The following is a 24,928-nucleotide window of genomic DNA, read 5'->3' on the forward strand; positions in this document are numbered from 1 at the left end:
AGAACCTTTTCTCTGAAAACCCACTGTACACCTCCCCTCAGGTCCTGTGAACTAAGTTCCAGCTTCAAGGATGCTGAAAAAGAAGCGTCTGGCATTTTTCAGTTCAGTCGCTCTGTCATGTCCGACTCTTTGCGACCCCATGGACTGCAGCACGCCAGGCCTACCTGTCCATCACTAACTCCCCGAGTTTACTCAAACTCATGTCCATTGAATCAGTGATGCCATCCAACCATCTCATCCTCTGTGTCCCCTTCTCCTCCTGCCTTCAATCTTTCCCAGCATCAGGGTCTTTTCAAATGAGTCAGTTCTTTGCATCAGGTGGCCAAAGTATTGGAGTTTCAGCTTTAGCATCAGTCCTTCCAATGAACACTCAGGACTTATTTCCTTTAGGTTGGACTGGTTGGATCTCCTTGCAGTCCAAGGGACTCTCAAGAGTCTTCTCCAACACCACAGTTCAAAAACATCAATTCTTCAGCACTCAGTTTTTTTATAGTCCAATTCTGACATCCATACGTGACCACTGGAAAAACCACAGCCTTGACTAGATGGACCTTTGTTGGCAAAATAATGTCTCTGCTTTTTAAGATGCTGTCTAGGTTGGTCATAACTTTTCTCCCAAGAAGTAAGTGTCTTTTAATTTCCTGGCTGCAGTCACCATCTCCAGTGATTTTGGAGCCCAAAAAAATAGTCTGTCACTATTTCCACTGTTTCCCCATCTATTTGCCATGAAGTGATGGGACTGGATGCCATGATCTTAGTTTTCTGAATGTTAAGTTTTAAGCCAACTTTTTCACTCTCCTCTTTCACTTTCATCAAGAGACTCTTTAGTTCTTTTTCACTTTCTGCCATAAAGGTGGTGTCATCTGCATATCTAAGTTATTGATATTTCTTCCAGCAATCTCGATTCCAGCTTGTGCTTCATCCAACCCAGCGTTTCTCATGATGTACTCTGCATATATGTTAAATAAGCAGGGTGACAATATACAGCCTTGATGTACTCCTTTCCTGATTTGGAACCAGTCTGTTGTTTCATATCCAGTTCTAACTGTTGCTTCCTGACCTGCATACATTTCTGTCTACAAATATATAGATAGATAGAGTAACAGTTTTGGGAAAAGCAAACCATGGCATCTACCGTGTGACATAGTGGCCATGTCACAGACAGCAGGGGGGAGATGGAAATGGACTGGCCAAATCCTAGAGCCCAACACTGGTACCTGGATTCAAACACTGCACTCTTCAAGTGAATGATTTCACCAGCATCTGGGTATCACTGTCTTTCTTACTGAGTGAGTCAGTGGATCCCTACATTCTTCCTTGGCAGCATCTGGCCACTTTTCCCAGGGTGAGCTCTTACCCAGCCGTGGCTTGGCTGACCTTCCCAAGTAGCTCCCAGCCAGGGAAATCCATCTTGAGGTAGGTGAGTTTCCTTAGCAACACTCAGCCACAGCATTCCTTGTTCTGACTCTTGGTTCTGCCTTCCCAGAGGCTGTCCACAGACAAGTGAGGTGTGCTCTCAGCTTTCTACACCTCTGTGGATGGGCTTTCCTGCAATTTCAGGCTGTCATCTATGGGACCCTCCTGGTGGATATTCACCAACTGACTTTTCATTGAGGTGGGAGAAATCTTTCTTCTTGTATTCAGGGTTTAGTGTTTGTGTGACTGTTTGGCTCTCCTTTATGCTAGCTAAGTTGGCTGAAGCCTTGACAGCCTTGGAATAACTCATTTTCTCCTTCAAAGACAGGGAGAAGTGCTTGCCAGGAGACCTCTCTACTTAGGGCATTCATCCTTCAAATCTGACCAGTGGTTCTACCCCCAAGTACATGTATTTTCTTTTTGCTTCATTAATTTTAGAAATGTGGAAGGTTTGGGGTTTGGCTCACAGAACATTATAAAACACAAAGTCCTGTCATCTGGAAATTGCCTTTTTTGATACTTTCAAAATAACTAAATGGAAAAAGAACCCACACCGAGACCACCAGGTAATGTAATGGCTCTTTGCCCAAAAAACATTTGGAGGCAAATGCTTCTGCTGACCCACAACTCGGGACTAGTGGGGCTTTAAATCTATTGCTTGTGGGATTGTAACTCTCCTACTGGGCTGTTAATCTGATTGTTTATTAAAGCTCTGCTGACTTGTGCATTTAATGGGTTTCTCCAGCACAGCCAAGGTTCTTCAGAGAGTAAGTGCCATGTGACTCTGGGCTTTTAATGGAAACTGACAATATATCACAGGGGATGAAGACCTTGAAGGCTTCAAACAGAAGATGGATGAGGGTCTCTTAGCAGCTCATTTCAAGACGAGTTCAGGAGCTCCATGTTGAGTTAACTGATTAGGTCTTTGCTGAGCAGGAAAACATTTGTCATTCTGATTCCGTTTACCCACCTTGCAACTAGAATTCTTTAGCAGTGGCCCCAAGTCCTTAAATTCCTTCATCACACTGGGAGACATGGCAAGGACTGGAAGAAGCAGCCAAGAAAAATAGTTCGTGGAGACCAAGCATCCCTGAGAAGGTGACTGAGGTGGAAAAACAGTACAAGAAGCAGAAAATACCCAATGAAATGGATAGAATGGGCCCCAGGTGGAATTTCACCAAGGCTTAAACACAGTTTTGGAGCTACTGTCTTCTTTAAGGATTTCCCCCTTTCTTCCATCCATCCAGACTCTCATGTACCTACATAAGCATGCTCTTCACTTGTCAGAATCACACCTACTTTCTGCTTAGACCCATCTTTTTTTAACATCTCTGTCCTCCATGTAGAAACATCCACATCCTATCTTTGTGTGTTTAGACTCAATGCTTTCAATCCAATAAATGAAGTTGAGCCACACATGGCTAAGGGGAGCTATCATGTTCTGGAGTGATACTCTCTGATAAAAATAGAGTGAGAGCCATTTGTATAATTGTAAAATTTCTAGTGACCATACTACAATAAATGAAAAGAAACAAGCTAAATTACTGTTAAGATATATTTTCTTTTATCCCAACATATACAAAATACGTTCATTTCAACATATCTCACCGGTCACATTTCAACTGCTTTGTGGTCATGGGTGGCTAGTGGCTATTGCACCTCTAGAGTCAGTCTTGTGGCTGTGTTATCAGTACTTTAGTAAATCTCATGACAACATGTTCAGCCAAGCCTTGACATTTCCGGGCAGGAGTATGGACTGAATATTTTATATTAGGTATGTCCTTCCTGGGCCCTTAAACTTTGCATATTGCCTGACTAATATCTACAGACATGTCTCTCTCTTTTTAATATATAATTTTATTTATGGATTTCTGGCTGTGCTGGGTCTTCGTTGCTGTGCAGGCTTTTTCTCTAGTTGTGGTGTGTGGGCTTCTCACAGTGGTGGTTTCTCTTACTGCAGAGCACAGGCTCTAGGGTGCATGGGCTTCAGGAGCTGTGGTGCACAGGTTTAGTTGCCCCACAGCATGTGGGGTCTTCCTGGGCCAGGGATAAAACCCATATCCCCTGCATTGGTGGTGAATTCTTTACCACTGAGCCACCAGGGAAGCCCATATATGTCTCTTATGATCCTAATATATCACTTTGGGGAATTCTTAGAAAGAGGCAGAATCATGAAAAAGTCTTATAATAAATATATTGCTATAGGCTGAGTCTATGGTCAATACTGTAAAAACTTTGGAAATTCAAGTCTGATATTACACACAGTTGTATCAATAGACTTATCTCCATTTTTCTATTTCTTGTCTTTTTCAGAGGCTTTGCCTTTTTTCTGCTCCCACCTTCCCCTTTCCACTTTTAGTGCTTCTTTGACATTATCGTAGAGCCTTGAATATGCAGGGCTCTTTTCACTGTCAGTTCTTTTCACTGTTAAATGTACTAAATTAATGCAAGTACAAATGGAACATATAAAGCTCACACAATTTTTCTCCCCATTTATCCTAAGAAATGGAATATTTCTTGCCAAATCAGTAAACAAAGAATGTTGTAGTCATCAGTGATTGTAGCCATCACTGATGGTGAGTTGGTGAACCCTGAGGAAACTCAGAAAGGAATACCTGCCATCTAGCAGCCATTAGACTGTAGCCACTCCCTACGGTGAGCCCTGAGGAAACTCAGGATGTGAAGACAGGATACTGGCTCCAGATAGCTGAGGTGCATATCAAAGGAGGGCTTCCCAGGCGACACTTCCCTGGTGGCTCAGCTAGTAAAGAATCTGCCTGCAGTGCAGGAGACCCTGGTTCGACTCCTGGGTTGGGAAGATCCCCTGGAGAAGGGATAAGTTACCCACTCTTATATTCTTGGTCTTCCCTGGTGACTCAGATGGTGAAGAATCCACCTGCAATGTGGGAGATCTGGGTTCGATCCCTGGGTTGGGAAGATCCCCTGGAGCAGAATCAGAAGTATCCCCACTCCCGTATTCTTGCCTGGGGAATTCCATGGACAGAGGAGCCTGGAGGGCTGCAGTCCATAGGGCCGCAAAGAGTCAGACACAACTGAGTGACTTTCACTTTCACTTTTCCCCAGGTGACCCTCGTTTAAAGAATCTGCCTGCCAATGCAGGAGACTCAAGAGATGCAGGCTCGATTCATGGGTCAGGAAGATACCCTGGAGGAGGGCATGGCAACCCACTCCAGTATTCTTGCCTGGAGAGTCCCATGGATAGAGGAGCCTGGAAGGCTATGGTCCATAGTGTTGCATAGAGTTGGATATGACTAAAGTGACTTAGCATGTATATCAAAGGAAAGATTTCAGTGAGCCAAGATTCTTGCATCTCCCCATACATAGAAAAGCACTAAATTCCTTAAGTTAGAATACCTGGTTTTCCTTTTAATTAGCAATAATCTTTTGATGTTCAGATTCCTGGCCTTTGTTTCAAAACTTCTATATAATCTCTCCGCCTCACCTCCTTGGAGCCATTCTCTCAGGGTTATTTAAGATGCTGCCTCTCAGACTTGAAGTCCTAAAGCTTCCTGCTGAATAAAACATAGCTCTCAACTTTGAGGTTTTGAATATTTTTTAAGTCTACCATACCATCTACAATAAGTTATTCAATATGGAAGAAGACAAAATTTCAAATCTTGGATTGATAGAGTGATACAGAAGTTGTGACCTTCACCAAAATTTTTGTCCTAAATTTTCAGATATTTGTGTTCTGGAGTATTGAAACAGGTATCTGTTAGGCATATTTTCAACTGCAAATAATAAAGTACTCATAGAGGTTTCTTTCTCTTAGATGGCAAGAAGCTTGCTGGCATTGGTTCTGCTCTTTGACAGTGTCTTCAAGAACACAAAGTCTTTCCATTCCACCATCCTTAGGGTTTTGGGATTCAACCACATGCTTGTTACTTCATGCATGCAAGTAGCAGACACTGAATCCTTCATCAGGAAAAGAAGAGATTCTTATCAGAAGACATGAAGCTTTCTAAGAACTATGTGCCCTGGGTACCTCCAGCTACAAGAGAGATTGGAGAAATGTGTGTTTAGATTTTTGGCATCTAAAATGGAAGAGAGAGGAGATTTGAGTTTGTGAACAAATAAAACAGCCTCCTTATGGTTCTCTGATAGCTGGTATGGTAGATAAGGTACAGAAGACTCTCAAGATGTAAAACAATAATCTAAGCATTTTACAGATGTCATTTAATTTGATCCTCACAACAACTCTGACATACGTCTCCCAGTATTATCCTTTCTTTTTTAGTAACGAAAACTAGATCTTAGGGAGATAAATTGATTTACCCAAATTATATGGGAATACTCTTGTAGTCCCACCTTCATCATCTCCAAATAACTTACCTGATGGCCATGTAGGTCCCCTTCTACATAACTTACCATACTTATTGATATTTCACTCAATGAAGGCAGAGTGTGAGAGAGGAAGGAGTCAGAGGTCATTTCTTAGTTTCTGACTTGAGAAGTCAAAATGTGCATGTGCATTCGTGCTCAGTTGCTCAGTCTTGTCCAACTCTTTTGTGAGCTCATGTACTATAGCCCACCAGGCTCCTCTGTCCATGGGATTCTCCAGGCAAAAATACTGGAGTGGGTTGCCATGCCATCCTCCAGGGGATCTTTCTGACACAAGGATCAAACCTGCATCTCCAGGGTCTCCTGTGTTGGCAGGTGGATTCTTTACCACTGGTACCACCTGGGAAGCCCCAGAGAGAAGTCTCGATGGGTTGGTCTATTTCCCGAGACAGGAAGAGTGGTGTTTGACAGACACTATGGAAGTTCTGGGGCTCCCCAGGTGGCACTAGTGGTAAAGAGCCCACCTGCCAATGCTGGAGACATAAGAGATGTGGGTTTGATCCCTGGGTCAGAGAGATCCCCTGGAGGAGGGCATGGCAGCCCACTCAAGTATCCTTGCCTGGAGAATCCCCATGAGCAGAGGAGCCTGGTGGGCTACAGTCACAGCAAAGAGTCGGACATGATTGAAGGGACGGCTTGCATGCATGCACCTGTCTGTCATTCAAGTGGCTGTGGGTAATAGTTTAAGAAATGTGGAGTTGTTTCATAGTCAGAATTGACATGGCTTCTAACGAGGTGATCAGAAATCAGTATCACCTTTCTAGATTTTTTCTTAAGAAATAAGAAAATAAATAGTTCTTGTCATGGCAGTCTGAACACAAGTTGGGAAAAAATTCCCAGATGCAGAGTATTGCAGAAAGGAGTGAGTTTATTAAGAACAAAGAGCAGAGATAATGTGGGCACTGAGAACACAGTGGACTGGCCTCCTGACAGGCCAGGGCGAGTCGACAGGACACTGTTAAAACAGCAGCCAGGCTCAACTTTTCACGTAGCCAATTTTTATAACTTCAAGACAAAATTCCTGTTGGAAGGTTAGCATTAGGTGATTGGTTAGGACACTAAAGGGTGAGCACTGAAGTAGGCATTTTTGTCTAAGTTAGGGGCAGAAAGCCTGCTGGTGATGATTGGGGGGTTTTCGGCAAAGGGGCTCAGTCAGTTTCAGAGGTGCCCGTGGTTCTGGGTTCCTCTTCTGTGGTCTTGGTACAAGTCCTTGCACTTGTGATCTTGTGACAGGACTCCATAGTTCTTCCAGGGATCTGTAAGAAATGTAGAGATGACTGTTGGCTCAGACTCACTCCTTTCCCACTCACCTGCCCTGTGGTAGGTAGCTTCTAAAGTGGACCCTGATGACACCCACATCCTCTTGTAGTCATCCCACCCACCCCCCACCACCCCATCTTGAGTAGTCTGAACCTTGGTGACTCACTCCTGATCAATAGAACAATGGGAAAGATGATGGGATGTCATGCTGATGACTGGGTTACAGGAGATTGCCACCTCTGTCTTGTAAGCAGACTGTATTTGCCTCCTTGGCCTTCATGGTTGGCTCAAGTAAATGGACTTGTTGGAGAGGCCAGTGTGGCAAGGGACTGAGAGTGGTCTCTGACAGCAGCCAGCAGACTGTGGAGGCCCTTTAGTCCAGCCGCCCATAAGGAACAGCATTCTAACAATAACCTGAGTGATCTTGAATGTGATCTTTCCTCAGCCAAGCTTTCAGATGAGACCACCTGACCCAGCCTTGTGAGTAGCCCCGAAGTAGCTAAGCTGGATTCTCGACCCACAGAAATGAAACCATAAATGTGAGTTGCTCAAACCACTAACGTCGTGGTAACTTATTAAGTGGAAATAGACAACAAATACAAACACCCCAAGTGGGTTTAGCTGTGAGAGTAGGGACCAGTGCATGTCACAGTTGACTGGGGCACATGCTTACCTAATAAGAAATAAGAGAGGGTAGACTGTCTCAGTGATTCGGAAAGACAGCAGACAGGCTGCTCATATATGGAAATAAATTACCCAGATGTCCAATTAAAACCAGGACCGGGAATTGAAGTTCACAGGAGAAATGAGAAATCCCTAAGAGGGATGCAGCTATATTTGGGCCAGACTCTCCACAGGAGCAGCTGGCATATGAACTAGGCTGAGCTTTGCTTTGAAGAAGGCTCTGAGTCTCAGGGGGTAGAAACACTGACTATAACCATATAGTTAAAAGCTTTAGACAGGGTTGAGAAAGCCAGGTAATCATCAGGAGAAGTCTCAGGGTAAGTAGATTTTCCTTTACTGGAATCCCTAAAAAATAAGAATAATTTTTAAAAATGTACTTATTTATTTGGCACTGGTTCTTGATTGTGTCATGTAATACCTTCAACCTTCATCACTGCATGCAAGATCTTTAGTTGCAGCGTGCTAACTCCTTGCTTCAGCAAGTGGGATCTGATTCACTGACCAGGGATGAAATCCGGGCCCCCTGCACTGGGAGTGCAGAGTGTAAGCCAGTCCCAAAGAATAATCTTAAATTGTTAAATAGCAAGAATTTGAATTGATGATCACAAAAACTCAGTATTTCTGTCCTGTGAGCAATTTTCTTTCTTTCCTCCTCTCCTATCTTGTCACCATAACTGCTGATGCTTTGTGTGCTAGTCAACCTAGGCTGCCATAACAAAATTCTACAAGCTGGGTGGCTTAGACAATGGAAATATATTTTGTCTTAGTTTTGAAGGCTGAAATTCCCAGGTCAAGGTGCCAGCAGGGTTCAGTTCTGGTGGGAGCTCTCTTCTTTGCTTAAAAATGGCCACCTTCTTGATATGTGCTCATATGGCCTTTTCTGTGTGTGGGAAGAGACAGAGATCTCTGGTATGTCTTCCTCTTCTTATAAAGACACCAGTCCTATCAGATTAAGGCCCCATTCTCTTGACCTTATTGAATATTAATTATCTTTGTAAAACCCCCACCATTAAATACACTCACATAAGGCTTCTACATATGGATTGTGGAGAGGACACATTTCTGTCCATAACACTTTCCAACTACTAAATACCTTAAAAAGTAAGCTCAGTTAGGGTGGGAACTTGGATTGTCTTTTTCACCAAGATATCTCATTTTCCCAAAGCCTATTACAGTGCCTGGAACAGAGTAGGTTCTCAGTAAATGTTTTTTGAGTAAATGAATGAAAGTCTTTTTCTCCCATCTGATTGAGATTGCAATCAAGGAGTCTGGGAGAATAGGTCAAGGAGCCAGGTATTTAATTCTTCATTAAGGGTGGACAGTTTTCACATTGTCTTGTATAAAGTCTTTTCTGGTTTTATTACAAGATCTGTGTATATCATTGGGATTTCCAAATCATCTGATTTTTTCACCCAATTCCTTCATCTAAGATTTATTGAGCACCTAATGGATGCTCAGAGTGGGATCATGTGTTGTGGGTCAAGCTAAGGAGGAAAAGGCAAGTTTCTTGCTCTTAAAACCTTTGCCAGGAGCTTACTGAGGGATGTCTGTGTGTGTGTGTGGAGCTTGGGGGGCAGTCATGTAACCACACAACAATAATATACACACAAAAAACCATTTAAAGAGCCCATTTCCCTTGCCAGAGGTTTAGTAAGAGAATCCAGTCCTAAATAAAACAGAATGGTTTTCTTGATGGCAGGACTGCTTAAGAACTGATAGAAGTAGCTCATGTAAGATTTGGTAGCACTTAGAAACCTGTTCACATAAAACTCCAGGAACCTATTGGCAGGACAGGAGTAGAGACACAGACACAGAGAACAGAACTGTGGACCCGGGGTGGGGGGAGAGGAGGGTGGGACGAATTAAGACAGCCACATTGACATAGATACACTACCATGTGTAAATTAGATTGCTAGTGAGAAGTTGCTGTACAGCACAGAGCGTTCAGCTCAGTGATGTGATGATCTAGACGGGTGGGATGGGGGTGAGTAGGAAGGAGGCTCAAGAAGGAGGGGATATATGTATAAACCAAGAGCCTCAGGTTTGATCCCTGGATCGGGAAGATCCCCTGGCAACCCACTCCAGTATTCTTGCCTGGAAAATCCCATGGAGAGAGGAGCCTGGTGGGTTACAGTCCATGGGGTCACAAAGAGCTGGACACAACTGCATGAGTGACTGAGTACACATGCATGGGTAGCTGGTTCGTGCTGCCGTACAGCAGAAAGTGACACAACATTGCAAAGCAATTATATTCCAATCAAAAATACTCTTCCCACTAAAAACTCCTTTACAAGGCACCCGAGAGAATAAGAAATGAGCTTTTCGTGATTGGCTCTTATCTTCAGACGCAGAGAGTATGAAGGCCTACAATGAAACTGCAAATAGGAGTAGGCTCCAATGTTTATCTTCCAAGGTGCAGGAAGGGTAAAGGAAGGAAGCAAAGGGCTAAGTGCATGCCAGGCAGGCTGGCTCGAACAGCAGGAAAGGGACAGACAGATCCCCATGTTTTTTAGGATGCCCCTAGACTGATCTTCTCAGACTGTGCCAACATCTATAAGAAAGTTCTTCAAATCTTTGCGGCCATCCTGGGAATGCCACCCAGCCACAGGACCCAGAATGTCCTGGGTGTTTAAGCTGCCATGTCCCCAGTGGTATTTGTGCTGAAAAGGACAACCATTGTGAGGTGGCATCAAATTACAGAGGCCTTACCTAGTCACTCCTTAACCTCCAAATAACTCAACTCGCATTGTACACGTTTGCATGTGTGGATCACACTTATTTTGTTATGATTTCCCCTAGTATTTATGACTTGGTTTGTTCCCTGTGGGGCCCCACCTAGATCAACCACGAACCTGCCTGAGCTTTCAGAGACTGAATCTGTCTTTTTCACGCTTCTTGCTACTGAGGGATCTATGAATCCATGGACCCAGTGCCATCTCCCACTGTCCAGTTCCAGAAAGAAAGTATGACAAGAGACCTAACAAAGATCAGAGCTCTCACTAACTGAGCACAGCACTTCTGGAAAGTTCTGCCCACCCTTCTGGGGCCAGAAACAACGTTAGACATAGACAAGACTGTGCCCTTTGCAGGAAATCACTGAGCTGGTGGCAGATGTAGAGTGGGGCACTGTAGGTCCCAGAACAGGGGCAGATAGTGATGTGGAAGCATCCTGATTCCCTGGAGGGTTTCCCGCTTGGTGTTATCCCCAGCATATATTGGGTGTTAGATCTTTCCCCTGTGGCATCGTCTGGTGTCCTGTGGGCATCAAGTGCGGCCAAATCACCCAGCATGTGTGTCAACACTTTACACCCCTCAGGTCCAGTGGTGATGGATGGATTAGCTGTTGCCACTGGCCATGGTTACCCCACCCCACAAGAGTGGGGTGCAGCGTCTTGTTAACCATAGGCTCTGGACATGGATGGCCGGAGCTCACAGCTCAGCGCTTCGGGCTATTTATTTAACTTTGTTCATCTAAGCCTCCTCTTCCTTGAAGAAATGAAACTAGAAATTTTGGGGCATCGTGGGTACTGGGTACCACTGGAGTGAGTGGCTGGCAGTGGGGGCGGGCGTCACCCTCTGCACAAAGGCAGCTTGCAGACTGAATGATTGTCTTCTCTGTCTGCTCCCAGAATCCTGGCCCCCAGACTTCAGCCTCCCAGGCAGGAGACTAGGTGGCTCTTCCTTGTGAATTTTAGTTAATGATAATGCATTAAATATTGGTTCATTAATTGTAACAAATGCACCTTAATTAATGTAAGCAATTGATGGTAGGGAAAGCTGTGAATAGCATTTATAGAAACTGTCTGGATTTGTTTCATGACTTTTCTGTAAATCTCAAACTGTTCTTAAAAAATAAAGTCTAATAGGAAAAATGGCTATTGTGTTGTATTGAACTCTATAATTATGTAATTAAATTATTCCTAAACTCCAAAAAATGGGGGGCTACACACATATACACTACTATATGTAAAACAACCAACAGTTCAGTTCAGTTGCTCAGTTGTGTCTGACTCTTTAACAAGGACCTGCCAAATGGCATGCAGAACTATACTCAACATTCTGTAATAAACTAAATAGGAGAAGAATTTGAAAAAAAAAATAGATACATGTTTATGTATAAGTGGATAACTTTGCTGTACACTTGAAACTAACACAACATTGTAAATCAACTGTAGTCCAAGATAACATAAAAATACTTTTAAAAATTAAAGTATTATTGTCTATAAAAAAAGAGGCGAGACACAGAGAGTTTGAAGGCCTTACAGTGAAACTGATGTCCAGGCTAACCTACAGTGAAGTTCATCGTCAATGAGCTCCACTTATAACCACACAGTCAACCCAATTACATGTTCAGTCTTTCACCCAAAATATGAGCAAAGCACCAAGCATCTCAGGAGCAGGGAGAGAACTTCTAACACAGAGTTTCTCAGCCTTAGCACTCTTGATATTTGGGGCCACTTCTGGGCACCCTAAGTTCCTTAGAAGCATCCTTGAAAGTGAAAGTGAAAGTCTCTCAGTCATGTCCGACTGTGCCACCCCATGGACTGTACAGTCCATGGAATTCTCCAGGCAAGAATACTGGAGTGGGTAGCCTTTCCCTTCTCCAGGGGATCTTTCCAACCCAGGGATCGAACCCAGGTCTCCCTCATTGCAGGCAGATTCTTTACCAGCTGAGTCACAAGGAAAGCCCAAGAATACTGGAGTGGATAGCCTATCCCTTCTCCAGCAGATCTTCTCGACCCAAGAATCAAACGGGGGTTTCCTGCATTGCAGGCGGATTCTTTACCAACTGAGCTATGAGGGAAGCATCCTTGGTCTCCAGCTATCACATACTAGTAGCACAAATCTCCAGTTGTGACAACAAAAGGGTCCCCTGGGGGCAAAATCTTTCCCTATCAAGAACTACTGCTCAAACATGAGAGAGACAGAAAGAAAGAGAGAGAGAATTGTCAAGTAAATAGGAAAACAACAGAATGCAGAAAATCATAGAAATGAGCAAAAAAACATCTCAAGAGTGATGAGAAGAAACTGTATTCGTGAAACAAGAACAGGTGGCAACAAGAAAGAAAAATTCCAGGAATGAAAAAAAAAATCAAATGCATGTTAATAGAAAGAAACCATTGACTAGAAGGGCTAAAGAGAAAGCTGAATAAGTTTCCCAGAGTATGGAACAAAAAAGGCAAAGAGATAAAAAATTGTAGAGAGAGAGAGAAAAAAAGATTAGAAGATCATTTCAGGTGATCTAAGATCCAATAATGACTCTTGTAAAAGACAGAGCATAAAAGATACAGAGTAGGGATGTTTCAATAATTCGTTCAAGAAAAATGTCCCTAATAGAAGAATATGAGTTTGTAGATTGAAAGGACCCATGAGGAATCCCGTACCTGAATTTGCTAAACAGTTGGAACAAAGCAGTCCTACAAGGACCCAGGGAAGAAATACAGGTTCCATCAAAGATTCAGAAATGAGAATGAGCTGTTGCTTCTAGAAGCTAGAAGGGCAGTGGAGCACTGCCTCCACTCTGTAGAAGACATTCCAACAAACCAAACTATCAGTCAAGTGTGAAAAGGCAATGAGACCTGTATGGTCTTGCTCAATGTACCTTTCATGCTTCCTTTGTCAGGGATGCTAATGGAAAATATCCTATGTCAAAACTAGACACCTTTCTCCCCATCCATGTGTTCATGAGCATATGCGGCTCTGATGGATCCACTAGGATACTCTTTCACCTGGTCAGGAAGCTAGTCTTGGGGACTTGGCCGTGGGGCCACTCTGCAGCTGGGGCCAGGGCTGGCGTTGGGGTGGCAGTTGCACCCCAGGCCCCGCTGCAGCACAGGACATGGGCTCTGCAGAGCAGGGGCTGAACTTGGACACGCTGGAGAAACAACTATAAATCTTGCTTTTAGAAAAAAGGACCCCACAGGCAAATCCGAACTCTGTTGGGGGAACAATGATTTCATTAATAATTACAACTAGTCCAAGATGCCCCACAATCCTTCCTGCCCAGCCCTTCAGGTCTTCTAACTCAGTTACTGGTTGAGAATAGAAATAATGCAAAAAAGCCAAGGAGGGCAGTGCAAAGTATCTCAATCATTTCAGCCTTTTCTGGGTTTCCTATTTCCAACTTAAACCAAAGGCACTCGGTAACAGGAGCGCACACACACACATGATTAACCTAGGATGTAATTTCCTTTTAGAGACTTAAAAAGCTCCTGAATCAACTCCAACAACACTTCACCAGACTCTTTTCGAAAGGAGCAGATGAATGAGCTGGACAGAAAACTTTTTGCTTGGAAATTTCCCTTTCTCAGATTGCAGATTTAAGGGGAGAGCCTGCCAAGTGTTCAGCAATGCTGTGCATGGTGGCTTCTGGCAGGGACTCTCTGTACTCTCAGCTAAATGAAGGTTTTCCTGCGTCACCGACTTATCATTCTTCATCACCTGCTCTGTCCCCCCTTTCCCACACCAAGGTCTTCTAAACAACTTGGGAGGAGAGAAAAAACTAAAACTCTAACTCTAACTCGTGCAGGACCCCACGAGGCTTTCTCAGGACAGACCTTCTGCCTTATCTTCTGCTTTAGTTCGCCTCTGTTCAGTTCGTCTCTGAAGCACCTAGATAATAGTACTTGATGCACATTTCCTGAGTTGTTTTGCAGACATAATCTCTCCTGCCCACCCCACTCCCTCAAATGGAAGATGTTAACTACTTGATGACCCTGAGCACATAACCCCAGACCTCCTGGAGCCTAAGCACTGATAGTGTTCACCCCGTGACACCACCCTGCTATCTTACCGCCAACCAATCAGAGAATCGTGCAGGAGCTGATTACAGATCCTGTGAACCCCCTCCCTCACCTGGCTTTTATTTTTAACTTTTTATTTTGTATTGGAGTATAGCCAATTAACAATGTTGTGATAGTTTCAGGTGGACATCAAAAGGACTCAGCCATACATATACATGTATCCATTCTCCTCCAAACTCCCCTCCCATCCAGGCTGCCACATAACAGTGAGCAGCGTTCCCTGTGCTGGACAGTAGGTCCTTGTTGGTTATCCATTTTAAATATAATGCTGTGTACATGTCAATTCCAAACTCCCTATCTCTTTCCCCCATACTTCCTCCCTGGCAACTCTAAGTTCATTCTCTAAGTGTCTCACCTGGCTTTTAAAGGTGCTTTGCCAAAACCCTTCAGGGAGCTCAAAGCCTTTTAGGTGTGAGCTACTTCTTCTCGCACGGCCTGCATGGCATCTAACTCTGCTCCAGATTCCGACGTTTCAGTCTGTTTGGCCTCACTGCATGTCGGGCACATGAATTTGCATGAACATGAGTCCGTTGGTGGGTGTGAAAACTCAGATCTGCTGAGTGTCTGTCCTGGAGTGGAACCCCTCCCGGATCAGTCTGTGTTTAGCCTTGGTAACTATTACTGAACAGTACTCCAAGGTGGTGGTACCAGTTATACTCTGCCTTGACTGACACCGTGACTTCGTGTTTCCTCAGTCCTAATTTTGATAAGTGTGTGGTGTGCCTCTTTGAGGGTCTGACTGGTCCTTCTCTGATGAAAGTTGATGTTGAATACATTTCAGTGTTTAAGGCCTGTAGGGATACGTCAGGGGTACAGTGTATGTGTGAATTGCCTCTATACTTAGAGTACCTATTCAAGCAGCTTAACCATTCTTACCAAATGAGCTCTTTTCTTAAGTGATTTGTAGGAGTTCTCTTTACATTTTGGATGTGAGTTGTTTAACAATTATAGGTAATATTAATACAATTATCTTCCCCCACTCTGAGGCTTTCCTTTTCACTCTCTTAATGGTATAATTTGATAAACAGATGATTTTAATCCTCATAAAGGAGATGTGCCCATATTTTATTTTATGATAGTGCTTGGTGTGTTCCATGTGGTATATTTTTGCCTGCTTCAGGTCTATTACTGGCTCCCCTGGTGGGTCAGCAGGTAAAGAATCTGACTGCAATGTGGGAGGCCTGGGTTTGATCCCTGGGTTGGGAAGATCCCTTGGAGAAGGGAAAGACTACCCACTCCAGTATTCTGGCCTGGAGAATTCTATGGAAAATCCTATGTATAGTCCATGGAGTCGCAAAGAGTCTGACATGACTGTGTGACTTTCACTTTCAGGTCTATGACAGCATTTTTAAGAAAAGAGTAGAGTGGGGATTATGTTAAAAGAGTCTGTGTACACTTAGGATCAAGCTGGCTGAACCATGACAATAAACAGGGGTGTCTCCCAGACCCCTTATCAGAGCCCAACCCACCCCTTCGAATTCCTCTTCCTTCATGCCATGTTGCCAACCAGCTCTGCCCACTCCCCTCTCCCCTCGCCCCCTCCCTGCTCCCTTTCAGGAAGAGCTGAGTTCATTTCATCTCTTGATAACGTCTTGGGAAGACTATAGACTGAGTCTCCCTCTTCCACAATAACCATCAGATAGATCCAATTCAGGCAGACAACACAGAAATTACACTACATGGACAGAGTCATTCACCAGTTATATTTGAAATCTAAGCTCTTTGAGCTATACACGTGCACAAATGATTCAGTTGGTGGGAATCTCCCCCTCCCCCTCCACAGTTAAACTTTTCAAACTTAAAATAGTGCTGAAGAGGCTTGCATCCTGTGGGTCAGGGGGATACTGAGGCAATTCTGACTTTCACGATGCTTGGAGGGAAGTCTTGTCTGTTTCCTCCCCATCTCCTGGGATATGTACCTCTCTCCACCTCCCCAAACCCAATCTCATGAGAGAATTACTTGATCTGAGATAGATTAACATCGACATTTTGCAGTAAGTGTGGCCAAGACTAACCACCTGGGTCATACACTCCACTGAGTTTTTATTTTTTGATGACACACAATTGTCATTTCAACTTTGACTAAATTTGGTTGGAAACGTCTGATGGAACTGTTTTGAAACACTGAAAAGTCATTTCCAAATAGTTTCTCTCATCCGGATTTCTCTAGAATCTGCCTTTTTCTGAAAATTCTGAGTTGTTTAAAAAGTCAAAGAACCCACAGACGATTGAGAAGAGTCAGCATAAAAATGGCGGACGCCTGTAGTTCTCAGCTCGCTCCACTAGAGGGCAGCATTCGCCACTATTAGGTCTACTCTTTTTATTTGTCCATGAAAAACCAAAAACCTCCACAGCAAAGGAAAGTCAAAGCATTTGCTTATTATATACTCCTCAGATTTTATTTTTCAAAGGAGCCTTCGTTTTTCTTATGGAAACTCAGGATTTTACAAGCAGCGCTGTCCTCAGTTTCACCTGTACTGTGTCCAGTACTATATTGCTATATTCACAGTAAAACGGACTTTTATTTCTGAGTAATCAGTCTAATGTTTTCAGTTTCTGATGAAACTAACATACACCTTAGTCAAAAACCACAACAATCCTTCCATCAGGTGGCTGTGTTATTGTTCTCGTGTGTTTTTCTGAGGCTTGGGTAATGACAGCATTTCCCCACTCCGTTGTAATTGACATTTGCATCTAAAGAAAGTCACTGAACGTACAGGAGTAGATGAGGCCTGGCACATTGAGCAGAAGGTAATGGTTCTATAGGTGTATCTTCTGTAATGCACTTTGGGCTAGAGAAATAGAAAAATCACATGTAACAAAAACAAATAGGTTTTTGAGCAATATGAGCATTGCATGAGTAGGACCTGCACACACGTTTCTGGATCCATCTTTCCTTTTGAACATGCTCAGCAGTTGCTACGTTGATTTAGCTGTATTCCAACTGCCTGCAGCCGACACTTGCTTCTTCACTTTATTTAAAAACAACTGGTCTTGATAGCAAAGATGTTGGCTAACTGTTTATATATTGGCAAGAGAAGTTTTGTGCCCTTTCAAAATTCAGCGTTATACATAATAGAGTGTAATATTATCAGATTACCTGTATTAGTATATGAATGCATTCATAAGCAATGCACATATGTTTTAAAGCAGCTAATGGCTGAAGAATCGCTAAATAAAAAACATCCAGATTTTTAAAAGCATAGCAGAAACATTTGTACAAATATACAAAGAGAAGGAAAAAAAAAAAACAATCGTTCAGACACCATGAGAATTTTTGTAATAAATAGGTTTGTCTGAAATCGGTCTCTGTTACCCTGGACAAGCCTCCCCAAGGAGGTTGGGAAAGATTGACAAGGGAATCATGTTCAAAATCTACTGAGGGTTATCTTTGGGGCCAAGCTCAGTTTTTCCTTCAGGAATTTTCACAGAGCTATGAAGTCTTTGACTCCAAAGAGTGACATTTACCCAGACTTGTTACGCTGGAGGATGCTGATAATTTTGCTAACCTAGATAGGACATGACTGGATGCTGACAATTGGTGACTTATAGTATATCCTCAAATCACAAAAATAAATGCTGGTGATCATGCATGTCCTGGGAATGTTGGGATGCAGAGGACTGGGGAGACCAGATAGGGAAATCTCATGCAATCAAAGTCAAGTTTATTTATGGTCCTACTTAAGGGGCCAGGAAGAAAAAACAACGCACACACGTCAGGACTGGGACTGGAACGGTTCACAAACAACACAGGAGCTATTTGTCACTGATGTCTCCGGCTTGGATCCACATGAGAGCATGAAGGTATATAGGCTGTGCTGACCATTTAATAAGAAAATACTACTTTTTTTTTTCCCCCCTAGAACCTCCTAAATAATGGATTATACTCTGTGGGTATGATATGATCAGGAAACTTATCACCTTTTCCTAGCCCTTTTGTCCGAGAGGCTTGATTACAACGAAGGAATTTCAAACAACCAAACACCCAGGGATTTAAAGGCAATTATTTTTTTTTTCGACAAACAAACAACAGGGAGGAAAAAAAAAAAGAAGCATGGTAAAGAGTAGACAGATATTTTCTTGGAGGCGGAGTGGTGAGCTCAGTTGGACACGGAGGGCGGCGGGCCGGGACGTCGGGTCTGGATGATTTTTGGCTTCGGGGATGTCTTTGGATCCTCTTCCTCCTCGATGTCACTGTCGCACACGTGCACGACGACACTGGGGGTGGATTCGGTCCCTGCGTGCAGCTCATACTTCTCTCCTGAAAAGCAAGGGGAACGGGGGTGAGAAGGCGGGAGGGAATTCTAAACCGGTTATTTGGTGAAGTTTGTTTAGGAAGTGAGGGGGCATTTTAACATATCTCTAGAGATGCTGTGAGATGGTGTCAGAAAGCGGAATGAGATGGATCTGTCTCCATCTCAAGCCTACCTTCTGTCACCTATACAGCCCCGGGCAGGCCCCCTCACCTCTCTAAGCCTCAGCCTCCACAGCTGTAAACTTCAAAATGGTAATAACAACAGTCTGAAGGGTTGGGGTGATGACTCAGTGGGCCCGGCTGTAAGTTACCCATTTCTCTTCTATTTCCCAGCATGGCTGCTAACAGCTAACCTTGAACCCATCACTTCACTCCTTCATCTTTCAGAGAAGGTTCTCCAAGTTCTCCTCCTTCTGGACAATTTCCTATGGTAAGAGCTGCCCCAGGCTGGAGTAAGGTAGGATCCCCACTCATCTTGGATTTGCCATGCTTACTGGGTAATGGGGTTATTAGATGATAGTCAAGGCCCCTCCTGTTCCAAGAGTCTGTTGGTCTATTTTTGACTGGCTCCTCTTGTAATCACTTCACTAGCAGCCGACTACTTCCTGTCTGTATCTGTTTCCTTTCAGGAAGTATCTAGTGAGCATCTCCCATGGTCTGACCCATTGCTAATCACAAGACATGGTCAAAACCATTGGCGTCTTTCACAAGAGCACGGTGCAGTGATGGCGTGTGGAGACAAAGCGGCACAAAATGCAATGGCAAGTGCCAGGGTGGCCATACAAGCCAAGGGCACCAAGTCGCGAGGCGCAAGGAACTCTGAAAGGCTTCCCCATGCAGGCGACAGCTGACCTGGGTCTAAAGACAAGCAGAAGGCGTCCAGAAGGGGACAGGCACAGAGGACCTTCTCAATCTGCATGCTCTTAACTTCTCAGCTTAACTGCTGACACACTTTTCTGAATCTTCTTCCGACATCCTATCCTTCCTTTCCCATCCTTCACGAACAGGGAACACCGAGAAGCAATGTCTCCCAGACACCCACTAGGTCAGTGGCTCTCCAGATATCACTGGATCAAGTCATCATTTCTTAGACTCTAGGACAAAAGACTGCATCATCTCCCATCAGTCATGACAGCCATGTTTTTATACCCATCCAACCAGCTACTTTTATTTGCTATGCATGCATGCTAAGTTGCTTCATTCATGTCCAACTCTTTGCTACCCTATGGACTGTAGCCCTCCAGGCTCCTCTTTCATGGGATTCTCCAAGCAAGAATACTGGAGTGGATTCCCATTCCCTTCTCCAGGGGATCTTCCCAACCCAGGAATCGAACCTGTGCCTCTTGCATCCCCTGCATTGGCAGGCAGGTTCTTTACCACTAGCGCCACCTGGGAAGCCCTTTGTTTGCTATAGTCTCACCCAGTTTCCAGAGAAGGCAATGACAACCCACTCCAGTACTCTTGCCTGGAAAACCCCATGGACGGAGGAGCCTGGTAGGCTGCAGTCCATGGGTTCGCTAAGAGTCAGGCACGACAGAGCGACTTCACTTTCCCTTTTCACTTTCATGCATTGGAGAAGGCAGTGGCAACCCACTCCAGTGTTCTTGCCTGGAGAATCCCAGGGACAGGGGAGCCTGGTGGGTTGCCGTCTCTGGGGTCACACAGAGTCGGACACGACTGAAGCGACTTAGCAGCTGCAGCACCCAGTTTCCAAAGTCCCACCCTCCCTCTAGGATCAAAGCCAGACACCGCCCAATCCAGGTATCTGGCCTGTCAGCCTTGGTCTGCAGTGGACAGTGCCCTTGTGGACGGCCAGAAGGGTAGCACGTCCGTGCTTCTGTGCACACCTTGGTGAGCATCGATGGTGAAAACAGCAAATGCTTACAAGGCATAGTTTTAAATTTTGTGCTGACATTAGGGAACGAGCAGCGCTGATAATGCCACAAGCATCAAGGTGATGCTGGGAACGATGTAAGTGTTCAGAGTCAGGTGCTGGATGGGTTCAACTGTGTCCCACCCCTCCAAAGATGCTGCAGTCCTAGCCCCCAACTGCGATCTTATTGGGAAATAGAGTCTTTGCTGACGACTAAGTTAAAATGAGGCCATGAAGGTGGGCCCTACTTCAAAATGACCGGTGTTCATATAAAACAGGGAAATTAGGATGCCTGCCTCATCCAAGGAGAACTCCTTGTGAAGACCGGAGTTGTGTTGCTGTCATCTGTGGAACGACCAGAAGCTACAGGAGAAGCCTGGACCAGATCCTTCTCCAGCACCTTCAGAGGGAGCGTGGCCCCGTCGACACCTTGATCTCAGACTCCTACCCCCTAGAACCTGAGGCAACACACTGCTCTTGTGTAAGCCGCTTGGTTTGTGGTCCAGTTATAGCAGCCCTAGTGAATGAATACAGCCAGACCCTGCTAAGAGCGTTCCCTCTCTGATAAGAGTCAGAGAAGTCTTAATTGGACTCCCCTGCCCACCGACATCCTAGGTAAAGGCACCGGGCATTTCACAAAAATGAAGTGCGACACTTCTGGCACTTCCCTGGAACTTGGCAAGCAGCTAAGTGGGTGAGAACTAGCCCAAGCCACAGAAATACAGCTCATAAAGACTCATAACTTAGAGTCAAGATTGGGTGAAACTGTAGGTAGAAAGAGTTGCATCAATGAGGTTGACATCTCTGATACAGTGAGATGACGGGGCCAGTTTAGATTCAGGAGAGGAGAGTGACAAAAACAGGGGACAGGAACAGAACTAGAAGGAGATATCTGTGTGGGTTACTCCTGCGAGGCTTTGCTCCCCCACTGGAGAACAGGGATGGACAGTCTGCTAACGTCCCTGTAATCGACAGTAAAGTTAGTATTCTACACGTACTTGTAGCTGTGCTCTACACACTGATGCTACTCACAGATCATTTAATTGTGTTTGTTCCATCCTCTTTTAACAGCTTGTCATTTTTATCAAAATGCCAGGGGAGAAGAACCACCGCAGAAGTTGCTAAGGAGGCACTGCTTTAATGGAGTGGAAGCTCAGTGCAGCCAGCTCCCCCTGAGAGCTGCAGGAGAGGCTCTGGGTGACAGGTGGGCAGACCTGGGTGGTGGCTCCTTTGAATAGCGGTTTTCAAACACCTGACAGTCTACTGGGTTGTTTGCTGGAAACAGAGTTAACCAGCATGAGGATGCAGACCTGCAACTTGGGTGCAGCGGCATCCACTTTGGTACCCAGCAGCCCCGGGTGCTTCTCTGTGTTTCAGCGGGTCAGGAGCCATTCCTATATGGTTTGGTGTGACAGGCAGGGGGCTGCGGCCCTGTGAGGATGCTGGTGTGCAAATAGCTTCCCCCTCCCTTCTTCCATTCTGCATCCTAATTTTTTGTTGGAAAATGATAACAGTGAGGGGAGAGGGTAACAGAGCGAGGGATGCTGAGGGTGCAGAAGGGAGAAGAAGTCATCCCAGCTCAGCTCTGCAGCCCCTCCCAGCCACCAGCGCCCATTCATCTTTGGCATCTCATCTTTGTTTCTGGGAGAACAGCAAAATCCTGTGGACAGGGATGAAGGTCAGCGTTCCCAGGGTTTCTACCATTTTATCCTGACACCCCCCTGCACCAGGACACTTTGCAAATCTGAATGAGAGACAGCTTCAGACAAGAGACAGAGAAAGACATAATTTCTCAGCAATCAGATGAGGTGGTTCTTGTTTTTCTACACAGGATTTCTCCAACGATCTCACATTTAGAGAAGCAGTGCCTTTCACAGAGATACTAGTGGCTGCTGTGGTCTCATCCCTTGCCCTGTTGGGTGGATACAAGGATGAATGGGTGGAAGCCTTTCATCCTCTATGAATAGATGACAAAAAAATGATCTGCCATGGCAGATGGAGACCATGGGACCAGGGGGTGAGGTGGTGACAGCAGGGACCCTGGCCAGGGGACTGACCAGATGCTGCCCCTTGCCTCATCTGTTGGAAAAAAAGCTAGCTTTCAGACAAAAAAAAAAAGAAAAGTAGTAGTAAAATATACATAATGAAAGTATTGATGAAACCCTTTCTTTGCCCTGGCTTGGATAAAGAACATTCCCTTAGAGACACCTCTAGTTGCAATGCATTTATCCATTCAAAAGGAAATGCTTACTTCTTGGGCTCAATATGCTGGGGCCACACTCGGGATGGGGATCAGGCAGAAGCAGACACCCTGTGCAGGGCAACTTCACGTTGAGTTAACAAAGTCAGAATGCTTGGCAGTAGAGATGTTTCACTGCTGTGACCCCATTAACGCTGACATTTCTCTGTTCTATTTTTGGAAACTTTCTTACTATCAAAATCCAGCAAAGCCCAACAGCTGCTGAGAGTCCACAGCATAAAAAGACATAGCTTTGGTCTTGCTGGATTGAATTGTTCTGTTTTGGGCCTTTTTCTCCCTTTGGGCTTCAGCTAATTCTTCTACCACAAAAGCTTATGTCAGTGCCGTCACCCTACTTGGGGACCCACGGGGTTCAGGAGGTGACAAGGGACCCATGGGATCGCCAAGCAGACCAGCATGTCTTTTCAAGGACAAGCCAAGGCTCGCCCTTCACACCCTTATCTCTTCTAGTCTATATTCAAAGTGTCCTTTCCCCATGGGTGGAAAGCCAGGGCCAGAAGCTCACAGAAAAGGCACAGATCAGAGTTTTCTACCTTCCGCCCCTGTGAAATTCATACTCTGTGAATTACCAGCAAGCAAATGCAAAATCCTTTGGCACATGGTCACACGTTAAATTCTCATCCAGGTCTTCGGAACTGTCATGGGCTTGGGCATTGCTGAAAACAGATGTAGCTAAGTTTTAATTTTTTCAGCTAAGCTGAAAACTATTGGAATAGGGCAGGTATTTGTCCTATTTTCTGTGTGTTCTCAGTGCCAGGACACAGGAGGTGTCGCAGACACTTGCCATCTGCCCGAAACACAGCAGCAGCTACTCACTGAGCCCTTCGTGAATGCCAGACCGCAGCTCTCAGGACTTCACACAAATTGGGTATTTAATTACAACAGGTCTGTAACGGGGGTTTCATAAGGTCTCAATGATATGGGAGGACACTGAGATCACGCAGGTTATGAATGGCAAAGTCAGGTTCAAGGTCAGGTCTGCCTGACTTCAAGGAAGGTGCTCATAACTCCTCTCCAGTTCTGCCTCTCACGATTCTACTGTTTTCAGATTCTACAAAAAACTACTGAAACAGAGCTTAGTTTTAACTTAATATTCTTTTATGGCAACTCATGTTTTTAGTGAATATTTGTTCTCTAGCTAAAGTTGGACTACTTATTCCTTCTGTATCTTGTCTCTTTTGTTTTTTGCCAGTTGCTAGTTATTCTAGGTAGGGCTTCCTTGCTGGTGAGTCTTCTTTGAAGACAACACTTAATACATTATAAAAATAAAAGGGCTATAAATTATAGACTGAGTTAATTTTCATGTCTTATGGTAACTTTGAGATTCCCAGGTGGTACAGTGGTAAAGAATCTGCCTGTCAATACAGGAGACACAAGAGATGTGGGTTCGATCCCTGAGTCAGGAAGATCCCCTGGATTGGAAGTGGATTGGAAATGGCAATCTACTCCAGCATTCTTGCCTGGAAATTCCCATGGACAGAGGAGCCTGGTGGGCCACAGTCCATGGGGCCGCAAAGAGTCAGACAGGCTGAAGAGACGCTGCAAGCCCTCATCCCCTAATAATTTTTTTATTGTAAAAAAATTTTTTTTTCAAGAGGAAGTAGCAGGCACGGTCCTATCCTGACCTATGGGATAAATAAAATGGACTTTTCACAGGCTGCCTGTTGAGGGGTTGAACACAGAGATTGAGGGAAGGGTACAGCATGATTTGAAATGTGTTTGAAAGGGTTCACATTTGGATTACCCTTCCTTTCAAGTGTTAGGTTGGGACTTGATAGCATGTGGCAGGGAGGGGAGGCCTACAAGCCCTGGATCATCCCTCCCTGGTCAACTGTGGAGGTGGAGGTGCCTGGCCCCGGTCCAGCTGAGACAGGCCTGGGACCTGGGCCCATTGGCTGTAGGACTGCCATGCTTGCACCTGGACATACCTCTCCTCCAGCTACAGAATACAAAGAAACTGTATGGTACTAAAAATAACTGCATGTACTGGGCATACATGCAGTTATTTTTAGTCC

At 44.7% G+C, this 24,928-nt stretch overlaps 1 protein-coding gene and 1 long non-coding RNA gene across 4 annotated transcripts in view; one reads left to right on the plus strand and one right to left on the minus strand.

Moving 5' to 3' along the window:
- The first annotated feature begins 1,435 nt into the window (after positions 1-1,435).
- On the plus strand, positions 1,436-5,540 carry LOC147346893 (uncharacterized). The gene is made up of 2 exons (XR_015153261.1): positions 1,436-1,615; positions 5,210-5,540. It is a non-coding gene; the product is annotated as an uncharacterized LOC147346893 (long non-coding RNA).
- Positions 5,541-16,207: 10,667 nt separating this feature from the next.
- RCAN2 (regulator of calcineurin 2) overlaps positions 16,208-24,928 on the minus strand; it is a 284,585-nt gene continuing 275,864 nt past the window's right edge. For all 3 annotated transcript variants that reach the window (XM_086371976.1, XM_086371977.1, XM_086371978.1), the window contains one exon: positions 16,208-18,786. In XM_086371976.1, the coding sequence (XP_086228102.1) occupies positions 18,626-18,786 (161 nt within the window). In that variant the 3' untranslated portion in view covers positions 16,208-18,625. The remainder of the gene's footprint in view (positions 18,787-24,928) is intronic.

This window comes from Bos grunniens, chromosome 23 (genome assembly GCF_055505025.1).
Source record: "Bos grunniens cultivar Pamir isolate PY7600 chromosome 23, Bosgru_T2T1.0, whole genome shotgun sequence".
In the NCBI taxonomy this organism is placed as follows: domain Eukaryota; kingdom Metazoa; phylum Chordata; class Mammalia; order Artiodactyla; family Bovidae; genus Bos; species Bos grunniens.